The following is a 25,571-nucleotide window of genomic DNA, read 5'->3' as shown; positions in this document are numbered from 1 at the left end:
TTGTTTTTACGGGTTATACTTGTTTATAGATACCCAAGGAAAAGGTTACTTAAGTTCGGATGTTGCCTTTGGGATTTACACGCAATCATACTAATATTAAACAGGCTGTGGTTGTATGACTCGGACCGTTGTTTATTTTGTTACATGCCGTTGGTTGTGAAGTTAGTGGGTTTCTGCACTTTTGTTCTGGGTTTTTTTAAACTACGTATATATACAGATGCCCGCCACAATAGGTGGCTGCAGGAGTAAAAGCAGACAAAGCATAGGTTGTGTTGACAAAGGGGATTTCCAGCACCTTCGATTCGCGCGGTTGGCTACGTTCAATGCAAACGATGTTCAACATACATGCGTAGTCGACGAATGGATCCGTGAGATTGGTATACACAACGGACAGCGATGAAGGGATTTCAATCTTACCCATCAATGTTGCCGAACAATTGAATGGGACTTCAAGTTCAAGTTCATTTATTAGGTATAGCCCTGGAGCCATTCGGCTCTTGAATCGGGTGCAACCGCAACAAACAAAACACAAAAACATGAACAAAAAACATCTTAAAGTGAATATGTGACTGAGTGCAAACAGAAAATCCAAGAAAAGACAGCAAAATATTGCAGAAAAAAACACCGTACGCCAACGCTGTGTGCAACAATCCCAGACTTGAATAAATAAATGAACGTGTAACTAAAGCAGTTAACTGCGACAGAAATAGTTACTATGTTTTTGGTGGTGGTGTTGGCGCACGGCTGTGACCCAGCACTGGGTTTGACGCATAAACTTGAAACTGTCTTCCCGAGGGCGTTGAGGTGCCATCTACTGTTACCCTGCTCCGATTAGCACAGTTGGTTACGTACGGTGCGAAAGAAGTTCAACACGCAGTGTTTATCTGTACGGGGATAGCGTGTTGCGCCCTCACACGTGTGGGGGGTTTCTCTTGGTGCTGCGGTGTTCCCCCCACTTGAAAAAGAGCTGTGCAAGCTCAGTGGGCCGTACCTGGTCAAATTAAATCAATGTTGAATTTCGTGTAAACACTCACGAATTGGCTGCGAACATATACAACAATAAGCAATGCAAGACACTCCTGAAAACTAATCATACGGCCCAATGTGGCTTTCTTGGATAAATAAGTAAAATAAGTCATTCCAAATCCGCTAAATTATAACAGATAACGTCTACATTAATTTCGTGCTTGCAGTTACCTACATAATACAGGCACAACCGCAACCGTTCTTGAACTTCTGCAGTCATGCTACACAGTGCCCTATTCACGTGGTGTTGTAGGAGGGAAAAAAACACACGATGCTTGGTTGACGGCACTGGTGACACGCCCGATTTCATCATCAACTCTGCGCTTGACAAAGCACTTTCATCACGGCTGGATGCCCAGATTTCAAGTCGTCTTCGCACAGTGCTCTAACATCTGAGCCACCAACCACCTCAAATATTTCGTAGGTAAATTTCAGTGAGAAAAACAATCTACATCGGTGTTTTTACTTCATAAATGGAACCGTGTTGTCTTATTTACGGTCCTTCTTATCTATTTTCTGATCCTTCCGTTTGCACTCAACTGTCTTTGTTCCGGTTTTTCCTGTTTCTCGCCAGATTTGCTTCGACGGCAATTTACATGCTCTTTGTGTTGCCCCCCCCCCCAGATTATAACTTCACGAGCCATCTCCTTATCTGAAACGAGTTTACAGGAAAACTGCTTCGTAACTTTGCGCACACAAAACAATAAAACAAGATAAAACCATCATCCGTTATCTATCCACCGCTCAGTGAAGACATCACCACGGCCGTCGCCACCTCTCCCCTGCGATGCTGCAATCCACATCACTCCTGGCCACGAGTCGATCTCATCGCTCCATCTTCACACTGGTTCGCTTTTCGAGAATGTTATTGCTTCCCTCCTTTGTCTGCTGTTCTGTCGCCATTCTCATCACCGTATAATATGTCGGAATAGGATGCATTGTATATACCGTATCGATCTACTTTAAGGACGATGTTTCTTCGCAATCCTTTGTCGATTTACTGGCGAAGGTCTCCCGATGCGATGTCGGTCACGGCACTTTTTGTTTGGCCATACTTCACCACGCCGGTCCGGGACCAATTCAGATATCGCCACTCCTGTTAGCTGTGTTGTGACATGCAGAAACTCAAATCACGTCCACAGAAATAAAAGTTTAGTTACTCTTTGGTTCTTTCGGTAAAGTCACGTAGGAATAAAATAAAATAAATTAAATCACGACGTTTCGGGCGCAACACAAGCGTCCGTCATCAGGTGGGACAACAACAGCAATAAACAATTGCTGGATTAAAAGTTTAGTTGCTGCAAGTTGCCAAAGTCACAACGAGCCATGCTCAGGATTCTTACGACAATTGAGTGTAAAATGTCAGGGACTTTCACAACCAAGGTAAAGGAACGAATCAGGCATCCTCGGAATAGCGATGGAAACGTCCCAAGCCGTTGCTGGGCAGTTGCCTTGTTCCTAAAATATGAGTTCATCCCGCGGCATTCTACCTCTTTTCAATTAAACGCTTCTTCCTGAACAATGATACAGCATTTGTCTGCAAAGCCAATGTAAAAAGGTACGTCATTCCACGAGACGACAAAAACACACTTTTTGGGCAAATCTCTCAGGGCGATGCAAATCCAAAGTGCGCGTGAATGGCTGCGCAATTATTGCCAGAAAGGGTAAAAATTATTCTTATATTTTCACACTTTGATACTGGCAAAAAGGTCCCATGTTGTGGCTGCGCAATGTTTTTCTCTGCAGAATTTGTAAAAATAAAAGATATCCATCAAGTGGCCAATGGCTCGCTACACAACAGCGGCACACTCTACTAGTGTTTATCGCATAAGAGTCGAAGTCGTATTGTTGACTCTTTAAAATGGGGGGAAATATGCGAAAAACAATTATTTGAATATTGTTAGGGGGTTTTGTGCAGTCATTGGTGATCTGGTCGCATTCATCTACTCACAATACTTCAGCTACCCGTATGCTAAGCCAACGTGGCAATGGTACCAGCTGTTTATCTGACAGCTCAGAGATAATTTAACCTGCCTTTGTTATTTGGCATTGCACCAGGATGTGGTTTGAGCCACTTCTTAGGGTGAAAACATTCATAACATGGGTTAAATTAAATATTTTGTTATTCGTTCCATTCTTTTCGTGCAAGGCACATATTTCACAGACGAGAATATTCTGCAGGTCGAGGTGGATGTTACTGTGTGGGTTTTCCCAATTGATAATTTTCGAATGATTTTTTAAATCTGGCAAATTTGGACCTTGACACCGGCAACGCTTGGTTAACACGTGTTTCTAATAACATCGCAGGCTCTTTGACATCCACTGCGAAGCAGACGGCGCATATTATCGGTTAATTAACCCGCCAGTATTAACTGGGGTGGCCACCTGCTTCAAGCCACAAACCTTTGCAACAAGCGGCAAACGCTCACCCACTCGGCCACGACAATGCGCCTATATCTCTATGGGTGTATGCAATGATGAACCTGTAATAATGCTTGGTTCACTACACCAGTTGGGCGAGATGCACAATGGGTCAAAGGGCGCCGAGATAGCGAGATGTTATCTCGGTCGACTGATATACAGGAGGTCGTGGGTTTGATCCTGAACCTGACGCCTGCTCTATATGTGGAGTTTACATGTTTTCCCCGTGGTCACGTGGATTTTTCTCCGGGCCCTCTGGTTTTTTCCTCTCCACATTTAGTAACGTGCGTTTAGAGTATTTGGCTGATATAAATGAGCACATGATACACCACTTCGTTGGGCTATCATTTGTGGCCAGGTCGCTTCCAAAAAAAGAGCTACATAGCTCAGTGGGCCTTGCCTGGTAGAATAAAAAAGAAGTTTAGTTTTAGTTTAAAAACTCAACTGTGTTTATTGTAGCCGACCCACCCATACACACAGTACTGACATTATATCTTCACGAGGTGCTGACGCACTCAGCTCTCCTTTCACTCCTGCGTGCTGCTCCTTAAATAATCCCTCTGTGTGTGCATCACAACCCCGCTCACTACACATTTTGAACGCGTGTGGGTTTTCCCACTGATGTGTCTGCTGCCCTTTAACGCGCGCACGTCGAAGGCATTACCTGCGCACCTCCAATTAGCACACTTGGCAGTGTGCGATGCCAAATACGTTCAAACATGCGTACATAAACGGCAGAGGAATCTGTGCCGGCCACAAACATATTTTTTTATTTCTCAGCTGGACCACATGAGCACGCGCGATTGAATCGGTGTTGTCGTTCAGCACCATAGAAACATGCTGGGGGAAAACCCAGCACTTCCTGGAATGTGCCTCGGGCACCTGTCGATTGCTGGAGTTAGGTGACGTGGGAGGAAAGGTTAAGGTTCTTAAGGGAGGAGACCGGAAGAGGAAGGGAGAACGAGTGGGACTGGACCAGAGTAAGGCCACGTGGGCAAAGCCAAGGGGTGGCAGCGGCGGCCAGCGGTGGCCAGCTAAGGGAGCAGCCAGCGGAGCTGCGAGAGAAGACAGCGGTGGGGCGGCTGGAGAGAAGGCGGACGAGGAGCTGCGGGGAACACAGCCGGCGAGGCTGTGTGTGAGGGAGAGGCTACGAGAGCGACGAGAGGAGAGAGAGGCTGAGAGAACGACGAGGGGAGAAACTGCAGGAGAGCAGTATCAGTGTCAGTATAGAGTCTTATAGAAGGACAGCCGTGCGGGTTAAGAGAGAAGAACCGAATAAAGGACACCAAGCCAGACATCGTGGTCGAGTCCTTTATTACATTGGTGTCGGACGTGCAACGGCATGTCGAAACAAGTGAGAAAGAAAAATGTTCCAGCGCCGGCATCGGCTTCTTCGTCGGAAGACGAAGACTTCCCTCCAAACATGGATCCTGCCAGGGTGGTGGAGGAGAGCCCTGCTGAAACGAGTGCGGGGACGGGAGTGGAAGATGTAGCCACAGTGTCAGGGCCGCCGACACCATCAGACGCTGATCGGCGATGGCTGCAGGTGGCTGAGCAACTGGAGACTCTCAAGGACGCCCTGGGCCAATTGTGTCATCTCGTCACCCCAAGCACGGCGACGGAGAGAGCGGAGAGTGCTCCACAGGCCGCCACGGGTTCTTCACTCCCGGCGCCATGGGCCACGCGGCAGGAGGCCGCCATCTTGCGCGTGCCGCGGCGGGAATCCGCCATCTTGACCACGCCGCGATTCGACGCCATTTTGAATTTGCCTCCGGAGGAACCATCGGCGGAGGGCGGAGTGAAGCGAAGTCGGAGTCGCCATCTCACCACGGTCAAGGAATTCGCCATTGGGGGCGACTGGAGCGCTTTCGCCTGCAGATTTTTAGCGGCGGTCCGTTCTGCGAGATGGACCGATGCTGAGGCCTTGGAAGTGTTGCCGACTCTTCTGGACGACGAATCTGTTCGTTTTTTTCGCTCCATTAAGGCCGAGAAGAAGAGGACATTATATGGAGTTTTTCAAGAAATGGCCGACGCCTACGAGCCACCTGACGACGCGCATCGGCGATTCGCTCAACGACAACGAGCGCCCGAGGAGTCGCCTGTGGCGTACAGGGGTGCAGTGCTTGATTTGGCTATGGCCGCGTATCCAGATACAACACCTGACCTGCTCGAGCCTCTCATCTTGGGCAAGATGCTCGAGCTGTCGCGGGATCTTGGGATTCCCATGCCGGTGTGCGGGCATGAGAAGCTCACCTCCCGGGCGGCGGCGAAATGTCTGGATGCACAATTCAACCTACGACGATGGAAACAGGTCACGGCGTGGACAGGGGGGCCCGTCGCGGAGGGTGGCGCTCTGGGTTGGGACCCTACGAAGTCGGTATACGTGCCGGATGAGCGGGGCCCTCAGGAGCTGACGGCCGCCTCGGTGCCATGGTCAGGCCGCGGTGGACCGGCCTCTCGTGCTGCACCGCCAATACGCGGGCGGCGCGATGCAAGGCCTGCGCTTCGGCGCAACGACGCCGATTGCTTCCGCTGCGGACGGAAGGGCCACTACGCGAAGGACTGCTGGGCCCGCATCCCGGGTCCGCCACAACAGGAGGCCTCATTACCGGCCAAGCCGCCCAAGGATCCACCGAAACAGGCAGGCCGGCCTTGACACCGGAGGGGACGAGGCGCTCTGCTCGGAGGGTGCCTGCCAGATCTGCGGGTCCTTCGAGCCCTGCAGCCCTTCCGACCCCGCTGCAGACGCATCCGCGGGACAAGCCCAAGACTGATCCTTCAAGGACACGGGACGTTGGTGGACTTCCAACAGCGACAGGGGGATTTCACCCTGTCGCTCCTCAAACTCAATCACGTTCCCGTTCCGCGGATGGGCCGCCGACCGTCCGGGACGGGCCGGCGACCCGCACACGCTCAAAATCCCTTGTGTTTCGTTGATTGTTATGTTGTATTGTTCTTACTGTGTATTTATTGCCTGCTTCTGCTACGTTATTGATTGTTGAGTTGTGTTGATTGTTCTTACTGTTATATTGCATGCTTGGTGTCCTTTGGTGTGTTACGCTCGGGTTCGCCCGCATTACTGTTGGTGTTGTTCAGCCGAGGTCGGCTGGGTTTTTCTCCACGGGGGAGGGTGGTGTAATGCGGGCGCGGGCGACCTCCCGGATGTGACGTCACGGAGAGGTGGAGTTAGGTGACGTGGGAGGAAAGGTTAAGGTTCTTAAGGGAGGAGACCGGAAGAGGAAGGGAGAACGAGTGGGACTGGACCAGAGTAAGGCCACGTGGGCAAAGCCAAGGGGTGGCAGCGGCGGCCAGCGGTGGCCAGCTAAGGGAGCAGCCAGCGGAGCTGCGAGAGAAGACAGCGGTGGGGCGGCTGGAGAGAAGGCGGACGAGGAGCTGCGGGGAACACAGCCGGCGAGGCTGTGTGTGAGGGAGAGGCTACGAGAGCGACGAGAGGAGAGAGAGGCTGAGAGAACGACGAGGGGAGAAACTGCAGGAGAGCAGTATCAGTGTCAGTATAGAGTCTTATAGAAGGACAGCCGTGCGGGTTAAGAGAGAAGAACCGAATAAAGGACACCAAGCCAGACATCGTGGTCGAGTCCTTTATTACAATAGCACCGAGGCAGCCAATCGGGCAACCATCGCAACTGTTCACCCAAGCAAGGACAACACCATGCCGTGCCCTTGAAGTGTCTGCTATAGCCGATCATCTGTACCGTGGCTTCGAGTGAGCGACTTGCAAAAAGCTGGTAAGTGTTAAATGTGGTTGCTTTAGAGACCGTGACAATACTGCATAGGTATTTACCGCAAAGATAATTAAAAAAAAGTGACGTTATTATATTCAGCTTGTTTTACTTAAAGGGGTATATTTACCCATTTGCAGCCTGTGGCATTTTTACAGCACCATAATTATATTTTGTAGTACGTCACCTGCACATTTACGTGCTCAGAATGCAGAGACGAAACACATTAACTTGGAATGTAATAACGACACTGGGTTTAGTTTGTTGTCCTTCCCCCGCACCTCCACTGGGCATGGTCGGCTACGTACAAGTGCAGCGTACACACACAGTGTTGTAAAGACAAAGTAAAGGTGAAAACATCCCCACACATTTGAGATGGTGGTTGTAATAAGTAATTAATTCATTATTACCATGTGCATATGAGACGGATTATTTATTGTCAGTTAAGAATGCATTGAGGCCACACGTCTCTTATTCAGTTGAGACATTTTGCAAAATGATGCAATATTTCAGAATGCTAGACTTGAACTTTTTACCGATTCTCTGCTTACAAACCGTTAAAGAAAGTAATGGAGTAGTTTGAATGTAACAACACGCGTCGCTAAATGGGCATGAATATAGATGCCGAGGAATGGAACGTATCCGAGAAGACATCCACTGGGCCGGTGGAGCGTTGGGTGCAGATTCTGGATAGATTCATTATATCGCAGAATTGTTAGACACGGAGACAGCCTTTATCCAGCAGTGGATTGAGCTTGGCTGACAATGAGGAGGAAGATGATGATGATGATTCATAATCGAGTGTTTGATCAGATCGCGTAAGTATAATGTGTGTCGCGATCTGACCCAAAATAAATTAAGAACCACAATGTTTATAGCGAAAGCCGAAGACATGTTCAAGGGTGATGATTACCGTATTGCATCCTACGCAGCAACTGCGAAACATTACAATCTGAAACAAATAAAAGCCAACCAATAAAATATTTGCAATTGGCACATAGTGTACAATTACAATTGCATTTAGAAATGGAACTTTTAGAGGCTGTGTAGATTTATTTTTATTTACAATTTTGTGGGTGACGGAAGTTGTGGCCAGTGGCTAGCGGCTCCGTGTGGGTAAAGGGAAGTCGGATTCTTATTGTCAGGGACCACGCGTTGTAAGTGGGAAGTGTTCGCTGCTATTTGTGGTCCACTTTCATGGCAAGTGATGTAAGTTGAAACCTCTTTGGTACAAACGGAACAAAAACATCCTCACGACGGTATATTACTGCCACTTAATTCGGGGGAAATATCTTTGGAAAGTATGATGATCAAAAATTACTGTAAACGAGCACATATCGCAGTTGGCTCGCTGCTAAACAACAACAGGATTTCTCCACAAGTCTGGCTGCCGCCTGATGAAGCTCCTCGTGATTACTGGTGAAACGTCGGGCTCAGATTGTAAATGTTGTGGATTTGCTCTCCAACACACCGGGTGTGCTGCACTAGTAACGATTTGGCACGTTCTGTTTACGTGACAAACCTTACTAATTGGCTGTGTCGGGTGGTGGCGGGTTTAACGACACATTAATATGTTTACGCGATCTAACTTTAAAAAAATGATGGATGCTATGGGTCACGAAAGCCTCCTTCGTGTTAAACTGAACTGTATGTACCTTCGTCAATGAATGCTAATATCATGCATGAATGGCGACGCCCTTCATCAAGCTGTATATAAGCAGTGGATGAGGTGACGCTTCGCCGACGATGTTTTTCAAGGCACTCGCTGCTCCCCTCGCGTCATCGCGCTAACAACTCACCTGCCGCAGGTGAGGGCGTGGCCTGAAGACACGAGCACAGAAAACCACTCACCTGGGCCACCCAAGGGGTCACTCAAGCGAGGCATCTGCTGCTGCTGTTGCTGCTGCAGCTACAGCTGCTGCCGCTATTGCTGTTGTTGCTGCTGCTGCTGTTGCTGCTGCTGCTGTTGCTGCTGCTGCTGCTGCTGTTGTTGCTGCTGCTGGGAGCGCAAAGATGACGCAGCGTTCGCGGACTCCGGCTGAAATCCTCTCCAAGCCTTCCCTCGTGGTGAGCCCCGCACCTCATCCACAGCCTCCGCGGCGATGCCGCGCCAGCTTCGCCGCGTGCTGCGAGCATGATGTCCGACGTCCCGCGCCGCGTGCTGCGAGCTCTGTCGGGAACTGAAAGGGAGTAAGCTCTCGTTGTCTCACTCGATTATTTTCGTGAAGTTTTCGGCTGCTGCTTCTACCGGACATCTGTGAAAAAGAGCTCTATAGCTCATCGGATTCCCTTCGTATAAATACACATTCTGTTCATGTTTGATGGCATCAGCAAGCTGATACGATTTCTCAAAAAATAACAAGTATAGTATTTACAACCCCGTGCTGATCTTCCACTGGATTAAGGTGTCCTCGTGTCGTACTCATCATTAGTCTTGTGGATCGTTTGACCACAACCCTGCTCAGGTAAGGGTTTGTGAACTGGGGGGCAGAGGGGGGCAGGGGGGGGGGCAAAGACCGGTTCAGATTTCACCGCCTCGCCGCTGCTGTTGGCCATGGCTGGACATGACCCTCAGGTGCAGTGTGACACCTTTCCCCCGCCATCTTTGGTACTCGTAAGAGGTGTCGTGCCTGGGACATTGCGCTCGCTGCGGAGTGCGTTCCACACGGAGGAAATATTTAACTCGACTGTGCCGCGTGACACAAACTCGATGGATTTTGCTGCGTTGTCCGGAGTTATTAGCATACCTGTCAACCCCTTATCAGTGGCTACCTTATTACAGACAAATTCAGATTTTATTGGTCACCCCGTGCCCTTATAAATATCAACGTTCATCCTACAAAGTCCCATCACAATGGAGAAACAGACATTTTATTTTGCCCGCATTGAAACGGCTGTACGTCGTCTTGACCTGAAAGCTCAATTTCCCTGCACAAGAATACGGGCTAAACCGGTGGGTTAACAGGTATGCATTAGTAGTCGTTATAAGAGCCGACAATCGATTCCAGTACGCGGTGTTACTTGTTACCTCAATAGGAATGCAAACAAATAGGGGTTCTATTTTAATAACAAGAAAATGATAACTTAGACAAATATTGCAACTCCCACACTGTACATGCTTTCCTTTATCATTCTCTCAAATCTAAAATTTGGTATCACTAGCTGACTTCAATACAGACTTAATAGTTGTCATCAGTCATTGTTAATCCACTGCTGGATGGAGGCCTCCCCAAGCGAGCCTGTGGTGTAACAATCCTCCTCTATGTATGTGTGTATGCTGAACATCTTGCACATCGTACGTAGCAGACCTGTCGAGAGGTGACGCAGTGATTAGCCAGCTGCAGTGCCATCACATTGACCATAGGCCGTTTTCTGTATGTACGTATGTTGAACTTCTTTCGCACCGTACGTAGCCAACCGTCATCATCGGAGGTGCACCTGCACACGGGATGGGTTCATCGCGACTCGAGCGCGTTCCCTTCTTCGGCTGCAACTCCAGCATTAGCCTCGACCACAATCCCACTCTATGTTAATTATCAATGCACCCTGTAAACCAGGCGTTCTTGGCATTCTTTCGTGCCCTGCCACATACCCAAGACAAAGCAGAAAAGCATTCTGACATTCACGTTTGACCACATTCCAATCAGCTTCACCTTGACTGGGGAAACACTCCTTTCCATAAATTATGCCCACCACCACCACCACTACCACCTCTACCCGAGTTTAAATCTTGACTTAAAGCTTTTGCCACTGCAGGAATTCATATTCTTTGGGTGTTTCGTTGAAGTCACGTAAATAGGTTATTTGAACCTATCTACGTGACTTTACTCGAGTTCAGTTGCGTCACTTTATGTGTGGAAGAGCGATTGTGCCGTTTGTAATTCAGGTTGCGACAAGTGCACTCAGAACATCGGTTTTTGTATTCCTATCTGTTTTTGTATCGTATCTTACTGACCCCTCCTCGGCTGGGCATGTGTGAAAAAGAGCTTCATAGCTCATCGGATTCCTCCAGTCTAAATCATGAGTCTGAACTGTCTTTCAAATATGTCTTTAATCACTGGGTAAATTCCGCCTGTGACGCACTCAATTCCTTTGAGCAAGTCGGCCAGAATGTGCCAGATTGCTTCACATCTCAGACGCTAACCAGGGTTGGGCTTGGATGGGCGACAACAATGCATGATGGGTGATATAGGCTACGATGTTACATTGTGGTTCATGTAACACAATCCATTGTTGTACTGTACTGTGCAATCTAATAGTCCTCCATCAATGCTCGCCGCCTTCACGAACCCTCACCGACCAGATCGGTTAAATATGGTCATGGCCTTCACGGTGTGGGCAGGCCATCATCCAGCAGTGGATTGACCAAGGGGCTGTACACATGTATGACACACCGTGCTCTCGTTCATTCCAAGCGTTCATATTTAAACAAGGCATGTACTCAGATTCAGAATCTTTATTTAGACCGGAGGAACTCGATGAGGCTCGCATTGAATGGCCGTGGGCACATCGTCTCTGAACAAAGAAGCGAGCATTTATTTGTTTTGGCATGAAAAGTAATTCTACTAGGTATCTGTAATACTGGTAGGAACCTCCTGGTTACACCAGCCCACAGGGAATTATTGTGTCCGTCCGTCGTGCATCCAAAAATGGGAGGGGTGGGGCTGGGTGGAGAGGGGAGGGTGGAGAGGGGCTGGGTGGGGGGTGGGAAGGGTGGGGCTGGGTAGGGAGGGGCTGGTCACCCCGTGGTGCCCTTATAAAACTCAACCAACGTTTAACCTACTCACGCCGGCTTGTGCCCGCCCTCAGTCGGCCATATTTGCCTAATACACCACGCCGCCGTTGACCCTGACCATTGACCGAGCAACTCAACGTTTCTACCAGCTCCCTCCCCAGGAATGTGTTTGTGGATAATGTGTGTATATATATGCAAAATGAACTGGTCTGAATGCGATGGCATCGTTAGCGTATTTCTCTCGCTTTTTTACAGTTGATGAGGACGTTTTCAAAGGAGCTGCGCTGCATGTGGCAAGAAATTGCTGAAGATGCTGCGGGGCAGCACGATTGTGAGACCGTCAAGTAAGTAGCGTGCCACCACCCACAGGGTCACGATGTTCGACAATAAATGATCATAGCCCTGCTAACCCAACAACGCCATCGCTGCGTTTTTTAAATCCTTTATATTAAGTTCGCTTGCTTGCGTGCTTGCTTGCTTACGACCGTGCAAATCTTTCGGTCGTTTTTTAACCCACTTCCCGTGATCCAATCGAGCTGACATTTTGCACACAGACTCGTTGTGCGAGACAATTAATGTTCGTGAAAACAAAAAATTCCTAAATTTTACACTGTTTAGGGAAAACAAATTAAATATTTAATTACCAATTGCTTAATACTGGCAGACAATCATCTGACCCATAGGTGGCAGCCATCTCAAGCCAGAGGACGAGAGGACTCTAGCCGCCACGCATATAAAGGATTTATAGTGAAAAACTTTGTTTTTACGGGTTATACTTGTTAGTTATTTTGGCAAAGCCCTACGAGTAAATCACTCCTTTGCACGGCCCACCGCACTCGACATTTGATACAGGACGCCTGTTAGCCGTCTACATTCAGCAACATCAAAACTGGGGGTGCCGTGATAAACAATCTTTCGCGACATGATACTATATTTATTTTTTAACACAACACGATTTTTTACGATGTCACTTTCCCAAAACTCTGCAGTGTACTCGTATTTCAAAATGTTTGTGTCGTTTGTGTGCTTTGGTGTAAGTCCAGCACAAGTAAAGAGTACCTCAATGTTCTTTGCGTTTCAGTCATCACAGGCCTGCAATAAGTTTGCTAATCATTGCAGCGTTATCGTCTGTAATACGTGTAGCGAGCATACTGTCGGTTGCACTAGATAGAATGACATCCTGAAATGAACTGCACAAATGATGAGTCTCGTCTACCTGCCATTGCATCAATTATTCCGTGAAACATTTTGGAAAGCACTCATTTGATGGGTAATAGCGACATTTCTCTAGAAATGTAATTTTTTGTGCTTTTGTTATTTCATAATACATATTTTGTCAGGCAGCGCGATGTGAATGAACAGAAAACGAGCAACGAAAACGCAGGATACATAGTATTTCACAAACAAAACGGTCAATGCGATTATCGCAAACCTCACATCGTTTGATGTATCGTAGTCTCACCAAATTGTGACAACCCAAATCCAAACAAACGCAGACATGCAAGCACACGTAAACTTAAATTAACAATTTCCAATACGAGTGGCTTTCTCCGGGAAATAATGTGTTCGCATAAATGCACTCCTTTTCTCTAGAGGAAACGAAAGAAAAATAACAAAGTTGAAAACCACACATATACGAAAAGATGATGATAATAATGATTACAAATTAATTGTAACGGTGAGGTATACGTGTTTGTCAATGTGCAGCAAGTGTAAGGTAAAGAGTAATAATGGAATAAAGAAAATGGAATGGAGTCAAGAAAATGGAATGGAGTCAAGAAAATGGAATGGAGCAAAGGGAATACACGTGCATGGGGGTACTGAAGCGGAGATGGAATGATGAAATTAGTGGCACATACGTGGCTGTAATTTAATACAGCTGCTTAGAACCGAATGGCACCAGCCTCATAACAGCCTTCATATAGCAAGCCGCCTCATAGCACGTGTCAAACAACGCCTGCTGTGCTGGTGGTGGGAATTTTAGATTTGAAGCTTTCATGACTGCAAGGATTCATACTCTTAGGTTTTTTCGGTAAAGTGACGTAGGAAAAATAATTATAAAATCAATAAAAGTAATAATAGAAATAAAATAAAGTAATACATTTTTATTTTAGTTTTTTACCTACGTGACTTTACCGAAAAAAACCCTAAGAGTATGGTGGGAGTTTGACCATACTTCACCACGCTGGTCAGTGCAGGTTTGGTGAAAGCGGCGAGCATAGACGTGGGGGGCATAGAAGTACAGTACAAAAATGACTTTTGCCACACTGCTCTCTGCTGACCACCACAAAGCTCCCCAGAGATTTTGGGCCACAGCCAGCGCACCGAAAGTCGCCAATTGTGACATTGTGACCACGGCGAGCCACGGCGAGGGCGCATCGAGCGGCAGTGTCATGATGCCGCTGTCTCCCCGTGCAGTGACGCGCAGAGCGACGCGGACGAAGCGGAAGGTGACGAGCGGGAGGCGGGCGGACCTCGCCGCAGCGTTGCGGCACGGCAGCACGTGCGCGCGCTGCCCAGCGTCAGCGTCCTCGATCGCCTGAGCCTCACCTGCTCCGTCTGGCTCCTGCTCGGGGTGGACGAGGCGGCGGTCCTGCACACGCTGCAGGGCGAAAAGCCAGGGGTGAGAGCGAGAGAGAGAGGGCCCATTGCATCGTCGCTCCCATTCAGCCGCGGCCGTCGGAATCGGAATGTTTTATTCCCGCTGGGGGAATGCGTTGAGCCGTGAAGGCCCTTTTTTTCGCGGACGTCCTTGTAGGGACACGGGGTCAGAACGTTGTAACAACAAACGGTAACACGAAACACGACAGGGGTGCAAAGTATAGGGAAGGTAAGCGAATCACAAAACAAATTAAACTAAATTATGTTTATTCTCCCAGGTAAAGGCCATTTAGCTTTTAGCGTCAATCAATACACTGCTGCATGAAGGCCTCCCCAAGGAATCGAAATTTCTAACGGGCCTTCATCGGATTTGGTTTCTTCACGTCTCCTCTGCTCTGTGCCTATTCTCGAATGCCATCCATCCACCCCCTGCCCTGTTTGTCCTGTTCCACCGTTGTCCATCGCTCTCAGCCTTGGTGTCCCTTTGCGGCTTCTTCCATAACCCCTCTCATTGCATCTTTTGTTTTTCTCTCTTCTCAACACGTGCTCAGACCACCGCAGTCTCGCCTTCTCTTAAGTAGATCTTCTTAGTCTTTAGTAGTCCGAGGTCCAGGCTCCATTCCTGGAGGTGCTCGGTCTTTTGCCGGAGCAGCTCCAAGACGATGGAATGCGTTGCCTCGAGATAATAAGACGATCGGAATCTTAAGTGATATTTAAATCTTCCCCATGAAAACTCACCTCTTTAAAATGGTATTGTCCCCATAGTTTGAGTCGTTTACACTGCTGCCTCCACCTTATTTCCCTGCTTTCCATACACGCCGTCAATTGGGATCCTTTGCTGAAATGGACCTTGCAAATGTAAATTATTATTATATTTTACATTCGTGAGAATATTGGCAACCTGCCCTGCTGAGGCTCAACATTTTCCATTCCTCCTTCCTTTTGAGATATTCCCAACATCTATATCTTCAACATGACAGTCCCACGGAGAGCTCCTGCACGCCAGCGATTTCGACGCTCTATCTCCACGGTGGGCGTCCTCTCGACCGCGTTCTCTCCCGTGGCTCGCCTCTCTATCGTTAGCTATGACCACGGGGCAATCTTCTCTGCTGATGGGGGCCAACAAACTCTCCTAACGTTTTCCCGTCAAAGAGGCCAGACACCACCTTCTGCCGACACGTTTGATAGTGGAGGTGAAACGTCACATCGATGAATGGATGTCGACCACGAGGCTCATGATACATGTCTCGAATTCTCGAGTGGAAAAATCAATGCATTTACATTGCACGTTATGGACTGATGCCATCTCTATGCTAGTGACCAATAAACGGAGTAGGGGTAAAGTGTGTAGGGGGGAGGGAGGAATACATTCTTACACGTCTGTGAAATAAGTCCTGCCAATAAATATATTTGCTAAAACATAGACAGTCAACACTGCAGTCGTCACATTTTCTAAGACATTATATAAAAATTGGCTTTACTCATGCATTTGGCACTAAAGAAAACACATTGTAGAGCCACCACTCGCACACGTTTTGCCACCCGGCTTAATTTAGCCGGGGGATTTCCTCCCCACAGTAAGCCGACACCCCCTGGCCCTGCTGTCGTCAACCTCCAGGCACGAATGGCCCTCATAGTGGGCTTGAAGGAGGGCTGCTGCGGGAGGGATGAATGCAATGCAACCCGACGACTCCTTACATTTATTCAATTCCTCCCTCTGTGCAGACGTTCATCGTGCGACGCTCAAAGAAGACCCAGCAGAAAGTGATCAGCGTGCGCTGGACAAAGGGGGAAGGCTGCCTCTTTGTGCGCGATTACCCCATTCTCGAGACACAGTCAGGTATGATGCGACGACTCCAGCGAACACCGGAACGGTTAAGTCAGAACGGTATGTTCTCGTAAAGGGGCTAAGGGAAAAAATGCGGCCCTGCAATTGCTTACCACTAAAGGGAGCTCGAGAGAGGGTGGTTTGGCCTATTGTGGTGTACCCATTTGTCCTGCCGGGTTAATGGAGGCAGGCATTCAAGAAACGCGGTGTATTGATTTCAACTGCCGTGCCGGGAGACTGAACGGGTGACCTCTGCATTGCAAAAGGTCAACCGTTAAGTTATTGTTATGGTACCGCGGTGGTGAGATGTTAACCAACTCACCTGGTATACAGGAGGTCGTGGGTCCGATCCCGACCCCGAAGCCTGTATATTTGGAGTTTGCATGTTCTCCTCGTGGTCGCGTGGTGCTAAGGGCGCGGTGACACAGACTGATTTCATGTAGAGGTTATAATCCCTTGTTCATCTTGACGTCCTTTTTACTTTGACGTCTCAATAGCTTTACGGAGATCGCGGGACGTGAGGGTTCTGCCTTTGTAGTGAGGGCTGTAAGTTGACGCCGAGGAGAGGGGAGGAGGCGCCTCGCCCCCCTACCCCCATGTCGAGTGACGTCACCCGCTCATGATTATTAATGAGGGGGGGGGGTTTGTGTGGAGGATGTAACCTGTTCATGATTATTAATGAGGGGGGCTGGTCGACGTGGAGTGACGTCATGCGCGTTACACACTGGCATTATTGAGAAAATATACAATATTCAGTTCATTGACATGTGTACAAAGGGCCACTTTTGTGAAATAAGTAACATGATCTTAAGAATAAAAAACAGCACATGACAGACTTTGACAATATGGTGATTTTTTTAAAATTCCACAAATGGGCAGGTGCATAAAGTCATGTCTCCACGTATCAAATACAGGCCATCAATTTGGCGGGATGCTGTCACTCCTTGCCCAACCTCTGTTGCGCAGTTCCACGAATGTTTTTGTCGGCATTCTTGATACAAGCTCGCCCATTGCCCTCAGTACAGCCTTCAATTAAACTTTTATCGGTCGCACGAAGAGGCCGTAAGCACAAACGGACCTTGGACCGGCCCACATGCTAGCTGTTGAACCACATTCTTGTGCGCAACAGCAATAAAAAGGAGCATTGTTGACTTAACGTCTTCATTTACCTTTGCAGGATTTTCCCTGGATGGTTCCAAGCTCACCTTTCCAGATTTGTGCAAACTCGTCGCCTTCTACACCACCAGCCGGTGAGTCCCACACAGGAGGGGGGGGGCAGTGGGGGGGGGGGGGCAGTGGGGGGGGGGCAGTGGGGGGGGGGGGGGGGGGGGGCAGTGGGGGGGGGTTAAGGGAGAGAAGGAGCAGCTGTGTTGCTCACAGCTTGGAAAAAATTTCTGAAATTGCCACAACATGAAAATGCCGTGTCCAGTAGCGTAGCGAGCGTGGGGGGCAGGCAGGGGGTGCCTTGCCCCCCTCCCCCCCATGTTGGCCAAAGCTACGAGTTGGGGCCCCCTTGACATCCATCATGAGATCTGTTTTCAACAACAATGTAAAAGAACAACAAAAGTTTGATTATACTTGACGACTGTTTCAATTTTAACTCGTGTTGGTTTCCCTGCTTCCTCCACAGAGACATCCTGGACTTCAATCTCATTCTGCCTCCAGTGATCCAGGCAGCCTCCACGCAACATCAGCTGGAGTCCATCGCCAAGATGGGGATTGGTACGACGACTCGCTGAGCAGCTTCACTTCGACACGGACGGATCGATCCGCCTGCTTCACACGCCCTCATTAGAGATTGTCCACCTATGTTCAGGCCTGCGTCGCCTTATATTATGATAGTAATGCTAACAACAACAACAAAGTAAGGTGTAGCCCTATACCAATCCATTAAACTAAACTATTTTTTTTATTTTACCAGGTAAGGCCAATTGAGCTACATAGCTCTTTGTCAGAAGCGACTCGGCCACAAATGATAGTTCAACGAAGTGGCTTATCATGTTGACATTTATAGCAGCCAAATACTCATGTTACTAAACATGGAGGGAAAAACCGGAGGACCCAGAGAAAAAACCCACGCGACCACAGTGAGAACATGCAAACTTCAATTATACAGGCGTTTGGGTCGGGATCGAGCCCACGGCCTCTTGTATAGAGCGGGTGATGTAGCTAACATCTCGCCACCGTGGCACACATTGCTGGAGGAAGGCTTCCGCACACCATGTCAGTGATGGCAGTTGTCAGAGCCACCTTCACCACGCTGCTCAGTGGGGGTTGGTGAAGAGGGCACCCCAGATCTGGTTAACAAATAATTAGCCTTAGCCAGGACTCTAACCGTGGTCAACAGTTTTATAGCATAGTGCGAGAACCACTTCACCACTGATGCCCCCACCCTTATAATTGCTTCCATGAATGGCTCTATTTGTGAAATAATCTTTCAATAATCTCTTGTGCAGAGTTCTGGTGCTCATCGCTGCACAAGGATCATCAGAGATATTCAAACAGCTCGGACGACAGCGTGTACGTGAAGCTGGATCCAGCAGGGCAGCTCATGAACGAGCGCGTGGGGGAAAATGAAGACAGCGGGCTGTGCTTCGTCGACCCGCTGTTTATTCAGGAACAACCCGCTTGCTTAGTGGATGGCAAGGCGCAGCTTGGGCAGATGCTCAGCCAACGAGGCAAAGCAATGATTTCGCTCTCGCTTCCTGGCAAGACTGCATCCGCGGGCCAGAAGGAGGTCACAGTCGATGGGCCGCATCCCGAGGCGAGTGACTGGCTTCCAGCCGGCCCTATCCCACGGCTGCGTTCAAAGCCCGTGATCGACAAATGGCGCGGCACGTTGAGGCGAACGTCTTCAGGCGTCAGCAGCAGCAGCAGCAGTGGCTCCAACGCGATGAGCGCCAGCAGCAGCTCGCCGGGCGATAACCGCCTGTCCACCTCGTCGTCCGAGCTGGAGTCGGACTTGGATGTGGAGTCTGCCCACTCGACGTCCCATTGGAACAGCCAGTCTGGCTTCAACAGCACACGAGGTAGAACAATTTACCGCGCGGGTTTGCGCGCTTGCGCTGCTGCAAGGCTCTGACGATGAGTTTTTTCGGGTCGTAACCACGCCAAGGTCGTTCAGCATGATGTCCGACGTTTTTGTTCCACGTGCCAGAGGTTGGGGGGGGGGGGGCTTCTTCAGTTGAGTTCTTAAGGAAGCCACTTAGGTCGTGGAACAAAACCGTCGAGCATCGTGCCGTACAATGCGCGGTCCAAGCCGTAAACACACGTTGGAGAAGGAGAACACTTTCACCTTGTTTGTTATGCATTGGTGCTTGGTGTCAAGTCTACTGACGTCAAGTGATGTTGAGATTAATTATGTAATTCCCTTGTGTGTTGTAAAATCAACGATTCGTGGCTTGACATCGATTGTGACTTGTGAGCTATAAAAGTTCGCTTCATGGTCCAGTGGGAAACCACCTCACTTGCAGCTGGAGGGAAATACGTTCAAATCCTGGCCTAGGGCTGTCAACTAAGCACGTCATATTTACAGGGTTGATAAATTCGTACCATCTTGTCGAAATTCAATGGGTCATTGTTGTATGGTAGACTGGTCCTGGCCACAGGAATGTGCAATTTCCACTACCGACTCGGTAGCAGCAGTGGAGATTATCACCACCCAACAACGCCTGTGTGTCTGGGACACTGAGATTTGTCGACCACGTGCATAAGCCGAGTGTCAGCCAAAGGAAGGAACGTGCCCAAGAGTGTTGCTTATCGCAGAGATGGTTTCGATGAAATTGACTCATGGATTCTTGCATGGTGGGACCACGAGGAATGGTGATGGCTCGATTCAGCAGTGAATTGACCACGGCTAATGACGATGACGATAAGCGCAGCTCCAGCACGTGGAGCGAAACGTCGGACACCGTGCCGAGCAATACGCGGTGTAGCCCGAAAACACAGGAGAGCCTCACGGCAGCGAAACCGTGTAAGAGGCAACGCAACGAAGTTGCGCTTCAATGTGAACGATGTGTTTGCCTGCGTTGGACAGCGACGACGATGCTGATGACGACGTCTCAACTGTGCTGTCATTTCACAGGAATGCGGCTCAGGGGGTTGTTGCCAGGCTTTCGCAATGCCCTCGGCATCATCAGCAACACCCTGCAGATGCCCGAGCGGCGTGTGACACGCCGCATAAAGGAGCTGGCATCCTCCCGCAATGCCTACTTCGGGTGCCTGGTCCAGGACTACGTGACCCTGGTGAAGAACGGCTTCGCGGACCCCACGCAGGCCTGCGGCGACGGCAAGGAGCTGCTGAGATCCGTGCGGCAGACCATGACGCAGTTCAAGATGTACCTGATCCAGTGCAACGAGATAGAGCCACCACTCGAGGCCATGATCTCCGAGCACCGGATAGGTAACGACCACCTCCTTCCCCGTACCAGAATAGCGCAAATGTCAAACGTGCTGGCGATCTGATTTGATGATCGCATTCGTTTTGTTCTCACGCGTGAAACCTCGCAATACCGATCACGTGGGACGTCCTACGTGTGAATCCTTTGCCCCGAGTCGCGAATTTTAACGCAACTGACAACAAGAGAAATCCGGGAACGGTAATGTCCCGGGAAGACTTACAGATTTCTCACGACGGCAGAGGCCTCAACAAGAGAGAGACAGCAACCCGAGTTCACGTTAACGGCTATCGGCATTATGCTTTTGTGGCATCACACCTCGGCATAGTTTGATAGGATAGGACGAGTAGCCATATCGTAAGATCTCACGTAATATTCAAAGTGCAGCCGTGAAACGTCTTGCTCATGCCACTGCTGGCCGAAGGGCTTCCACGAGAGGGAACTTCTTGAGAAACCCTGCTAGAGGGTATTTGGCCTACTCTTAATGTTGTACACTTGGGGAGGCCTTCACCCAGCAGTGGATAGATCATGGCTGATGACGTCGAGTGACATACACAGCCATGGTGTCGCTCGGTTAGTAAAGCAGCAGAGCCCATGTCATCGATGTGCACAATTGAGTCCATCATCATCATTTCGAGGAAGGAATAATGAATACTACGCCGTGAGAATTCATCAAAGCTGTTGACAATGATGTGGGTATTCCCCACCACAGGAACATGGAATTTCAAAATAGCCAATGGAGATTATGGATAGAAAAAAATTAACCACGGTTCATGAGCACAGGCTGAAAGATCCAAAACACCATGCGGCCAGCAACAAACAGTGCTCTTGAAGGTGCAATAGATACGAGTCGATACGTTTCTTGAAGTGAGAAACGTTACATGAACGAGAATATCGTTCCGTTGTGGAGGTCTCAGAGAAGAGTGTTCCAGAACATTTAATGTCAGCTCACACAACAGTTGGCCATTCTATTCACAGTGGCACAAAGCCACCACAGTGCGAACACGGTGACTCAACGTTTCAGCTGCAAGGGAAACCAAAAATGCCGAGTCATCGTAGTTACACTTTACCTGTTCTACTTTGAAATCGTTGTTAGTGAAATACTATAATAAACTATGTTCAGGTGGCGCATTTTACACGAACAGTTCATTTGCACGTGCACACTAACATGAAGGAGTTAATAAATCTAGACGGAAATGTGTGAACTAAAATTTTAGAATCCTTGATAATTGTTTTTTTACCCTTTTATCTGGCAACAAAACTGACACCTTTTTTTACAAGGAGTCATGTTTGCATTGACCACAATACCTGCAGTCGGAATGCAAACAAAAAGACAACTCTGATTATGTATGCACTGTCCTTGAAATTGATTGGTCCACACCCGGAGACAGCTTTCTTTAGAGCCTAGTCTCACATGGTGTTGGACCAGATGACGCCAAAAGGCGCACGAATCCTTGTGAACAGGAAGCTTTACGCAAGACCCCCATAAGGCTCGGGTCTTACATGGTAGTTGTGTCCAATCCGCCTGTGACAAAGTGCACTGATAGAAATTCACGGTAAACACCTCACAGCACAATAAAGTAAACTTACAGCCAATGGAAAAGTGTACATTTTCACTCAGTTTCTTAGACGTGAACAAATATCGACTCCATTGCTGCTGCTAATAGGGGAATAGTAAAGTTTATTTTGATTTACTTAAGCTGGTGGGAGCTCAAGAAACCGGGATAGTCTCATTCCCAAGAGTGAATGAAGACGACAAGTACACGTGAACGATTCTTACATATCGAGGGGGTCATGCGTCTGCTTCTCGTGTCTTCACCAGACGACGTAGTGGAGAAGGCTCTGTACAAGTGCATCCTGAAGCCGCTGAAGGCCACGCTGGAGAAGACGCTGATGGCTACGCACAACAAGGAGGGCCTTGTAAAGCGCCTCCAGAGCAACTGCTTCTGGGGACGCTCTCAGCTGCCCACAGAGCTGGGTGTCTCACCGAGCGTGAACATTCCTGACCCGGCGACACAGGAGAGGATCAGGGCGAAGCTGAGCGATTTGGCAGCCTCCTACTCGCCCAAGGTCAAGGTGGACTCCCTGCTCAAGGTCTGCAAGATGGTCTACGATGCGATGGGGTCTTCCGGTGAAGGTACGATGAGATGGCAGCCTCCGGATACCGATGGAGTGGCAGGCTCCCTAGAGTTTTAGAATGCAGTCGTTCGTTCGCTCGTTTCTCAATCCGCTTGTCCTGGCGATGGCCGTGGCGGTAGCAGCATGTTGAGTAGAGGCACGGCCCAGACCTTCCTTTCCCTGGCGAGAGACTCTAGCTCTTCTTGGGGAATTCTCAGGCGTTCCCAAGCCAGCCGAGTGACATGGTCCCGCTAGCAGCGTGGTCCTGGGCCGGCCCCGGGGTCTTCGCCCAGTGGGACGTGCTGCCCGGTAGATTTCCAGGGGGAGTCTACCGGGGGGCATCCTTACCAGGTGCCCGAACCACCTCAACTGGCAGTCCACGTTTCTCAAAATGAACATGGGGGCACGAGTCTAGTTGTGCCGCGTGTTGATGTTCGACGATCCAGAAACTGTGAACATGGAAGCAGCAGTAACATAGAGGGCATAATCAGAACATTCATATAGCGCAGTTCATGGATTATATGTACATTGCATAAAAAAACTACCGATGTACACGTGTAAGTTATTTTCAATATAAATATCTTAAAATGCCAACACTGTCTTAGTCAGGAAGAAAAACAAAGCATACTTTTTACGTGGCTGTAAAAGTTTGTAAATAGTGAAAACTTTGTATTTATTTGTTTGTCTCAAGCATAGCAGTTTACTATCACGTTTCAACATTTTTTTATCGGCACTTCGTAAAATACCTACAGTTGAGAAATTCGAGAAATACATGACCCTAATAGCATTTTAAGAAGTAACTTTATAAAGTAAAATGTTTGCTAAACAACTGTACATCTTTTGGCCACGTGTCTGTTTCAGTGGAAGCCGCAACATATTTTGAAAATGACATTTGAGAAAAATGGAGTTTGAAAGTTGACATTGCTGCTCGCGATGTCTTCTTGCAGGGGGTGCCGACGACTTCTTCCCAGTCCTCACGTACAGCCTGCTGAACTGCGATTGCCCCCAGCTGGCCATACAAGTGGACTACATTATGGAGTTGCTCAACCCGGACCTCATGAGCGGAGAAAGTGCGTACCTACACCACTGGAGCCGCAGTTGCGCACCACGAAAACCACACTGTTTAGCCAGTAATGGATGTAGATAGTTGATGGATGCAGACGATTGTGTTTTTGATCGGTTAGTTTATTGACTAAAACGCTGCTTGGCAAATGCACCCGATCTTCGTTGGATCTCGAAAGCTAAGTAGGTTTGATTCTATAGAAATAATAATAGAAATAAAATAATAATATTATTAATATTATTTATGTCTATTATTATTATAAAGTATTAATATTATTAATAATATTATTTTATTTATATTATTTCAATTATGTTTATTATTTATTTTTACCTACGTGACTTTACCGAAACAACCTAAGAGTATGAATCCTTGCAGTCACGAAAGCTTCAAATCTAGGTTTGATCCTGTGCAATGCTCGGATGGGCGATCCACCACAATGCATGCACAGGCGTTGTTAGGCTGCTACGTTGCCAGCAGGGAGCAGTGCAGTAAAATCCGCCGCACCGTACTGCGCTCCCAACTTCCACGTTACCCGGCTTCAACTCGCGTTGACCAATGCGGTGATGTATGGTCAAATAATACTCTCGACTAGTAATGGCATGGGGAGGCCCTCCTCCAGCAGTTGTTCAATCTAAATGGCTCTTACATATAACCGACTCTATAAATGCTATTACAAAGCTTGGGCATTTTGTCCAAAACAGCTCTGTTAAATTACTGAAAATTAAATATCATCACTCCATCTTCTATACGGTTTGCCCCCTCCACCCACACGTCTATTCCCTGCACTCCTGACCTCTTGTTACCGAGCCAGATGCACGTTGCCCGTGGCCAAATGTGCGGATCTCACGGCTACATCCAAATGCCCGTGCACTTCTTTGTCCACCGTGCGATCTCCCGGTCAGTCGAGTGCCCTCTTAATCGCTCGCCCAACTCCCTGCTGCAGGCGGATACTACCTGACGAGCGTCTACGCAGCCCTGCTGATGGTCGGCAGCCTGCAAGAAGAGCAGGCGACGCCAGAGCTCGCAGCCAACACACAGCAGTCGCTGCGAGAGTGGCGCAGAAGCCGGATGACCAGCGCAGCACCACAGCACAGCAGGCGCAGCCAGGTGGGCACTGCCACTTGGGGTCACTCCGACTGACGGGAGTTGGTAGACACGACAGGTTTCACGATGTGCTCCCGTGAGCACCAGTACGCCGAGAATGAAATCTCTGCATTGGCTTCCGATGAAATTTCGGGTGCAATTTAACGTGTTGCTGATAATATAAAAGGGCCTTGCACGGCCTTGCACTATTTAACGTTCAACAACCGATACACGTGCACGCACCGTCACGACCTCTGCAATCCGCTGATTTACATCTGCTCAATGTGCCGATAACTAGACTCTGCACCTCGGCTGATTGAGCCTTTGATCATTAAATGTTGATCAACAATGAGCATACACACCCGTGTAGCTGTGGTTTCAATTGTGTGCTAAATAGAGATCAAAATTGGATAACATCCATTGAATGGGTATAACGTCTTAACATACATGCCATTAAATTTACGCAGAAAATTATGCGTTTCCAGTTGTGAAATCGCACACTGCATACATCTGTTAAATCAGTCGGTATAAAATAACTTCCATTTTTAAATACCGTGTT

The 25,571-nt window shown here is 48.6% G+C and overlaps 1 protein-coding gene across 1 annotated transcript in view; it reads left to right on the top strand.

The window, feature by feature from the left end:
- Window positions 1-7,059: 7,059 nt before the first annotated feature.
- LOC133361228 (ras and Rab interactor 2-like) overlaps window positions 7,060-25,571 on the top strand; it is a 20,371-nt gene continuing 1,859 nt past the window's right edge. Inside the window, exons 1-12 of the mRNA XM_061580118.1 lie at window positions 7,060-7,193; window positions 8,996-9,254; window positions 12,178-12,266; window positions 14,341-14,545; window positions 16,249-16,363; window positions 17,529-17,601; window positions 17,982-18,073; window positions 18,808-19,380; window positions 20,436-20,753; window positions 22,571-22,885; window positions 23,814-23,936; window positions 24,873-25,036. Of these exons, the coding sequence (XP_061436102.1) occupies window positions 9,201-9,254; window positions 12,178-12,266; window positions 14,341-14,545; window positions 16,249-16,363; window positions 17,529-17,601; window positions 17,982-18,073; window positions 18,808-19,380; window positions 20,436-20,753; window positions 22,571-22,885; window positions 23,814-23,936; window positions 24,873-25,036 (2,121 nt within the window). The 5' untranslated portion in view covers window positions 7,060-7,193; window positions 8,996-9,200. The remainder of the gene's footprint in view (window positions 7,194-8,995; window positions 9,255-12,177; window positions 12,267-14,340; window positions 14,546-16,248; window positions 16,364-17,528; window positions 17,602-17,981; window positions 18,074-18,807; window positions 19,381-20,435; window positions 20,754-22,570; window positions 22,886-23,813; window positions 23,937-24,872; window positions 25,037-25,571) is intronic.

This window comes from Lethenteron reissneri, chromosome 8 (assembly GCF_015708825.2).
Source record: "Lethenteron reissneri isolate LAM-NWPU_2019-01 chromosome 8, ASM1570882v1, whole genome shotgun sequence".
Classification (NCBI taxonomy): domain Eukaryota; kingdom Metazoa; phylum Chordata; class Hyperoartia; order Petromyzontiformes; family Petromyzontidae; genus Lethenteron; species Lethenteron reissneri.
Note: the sequence above shows the minus strand (reverse complement) of the source record. Positions and strands in the feature narration are given on the sequence as shown.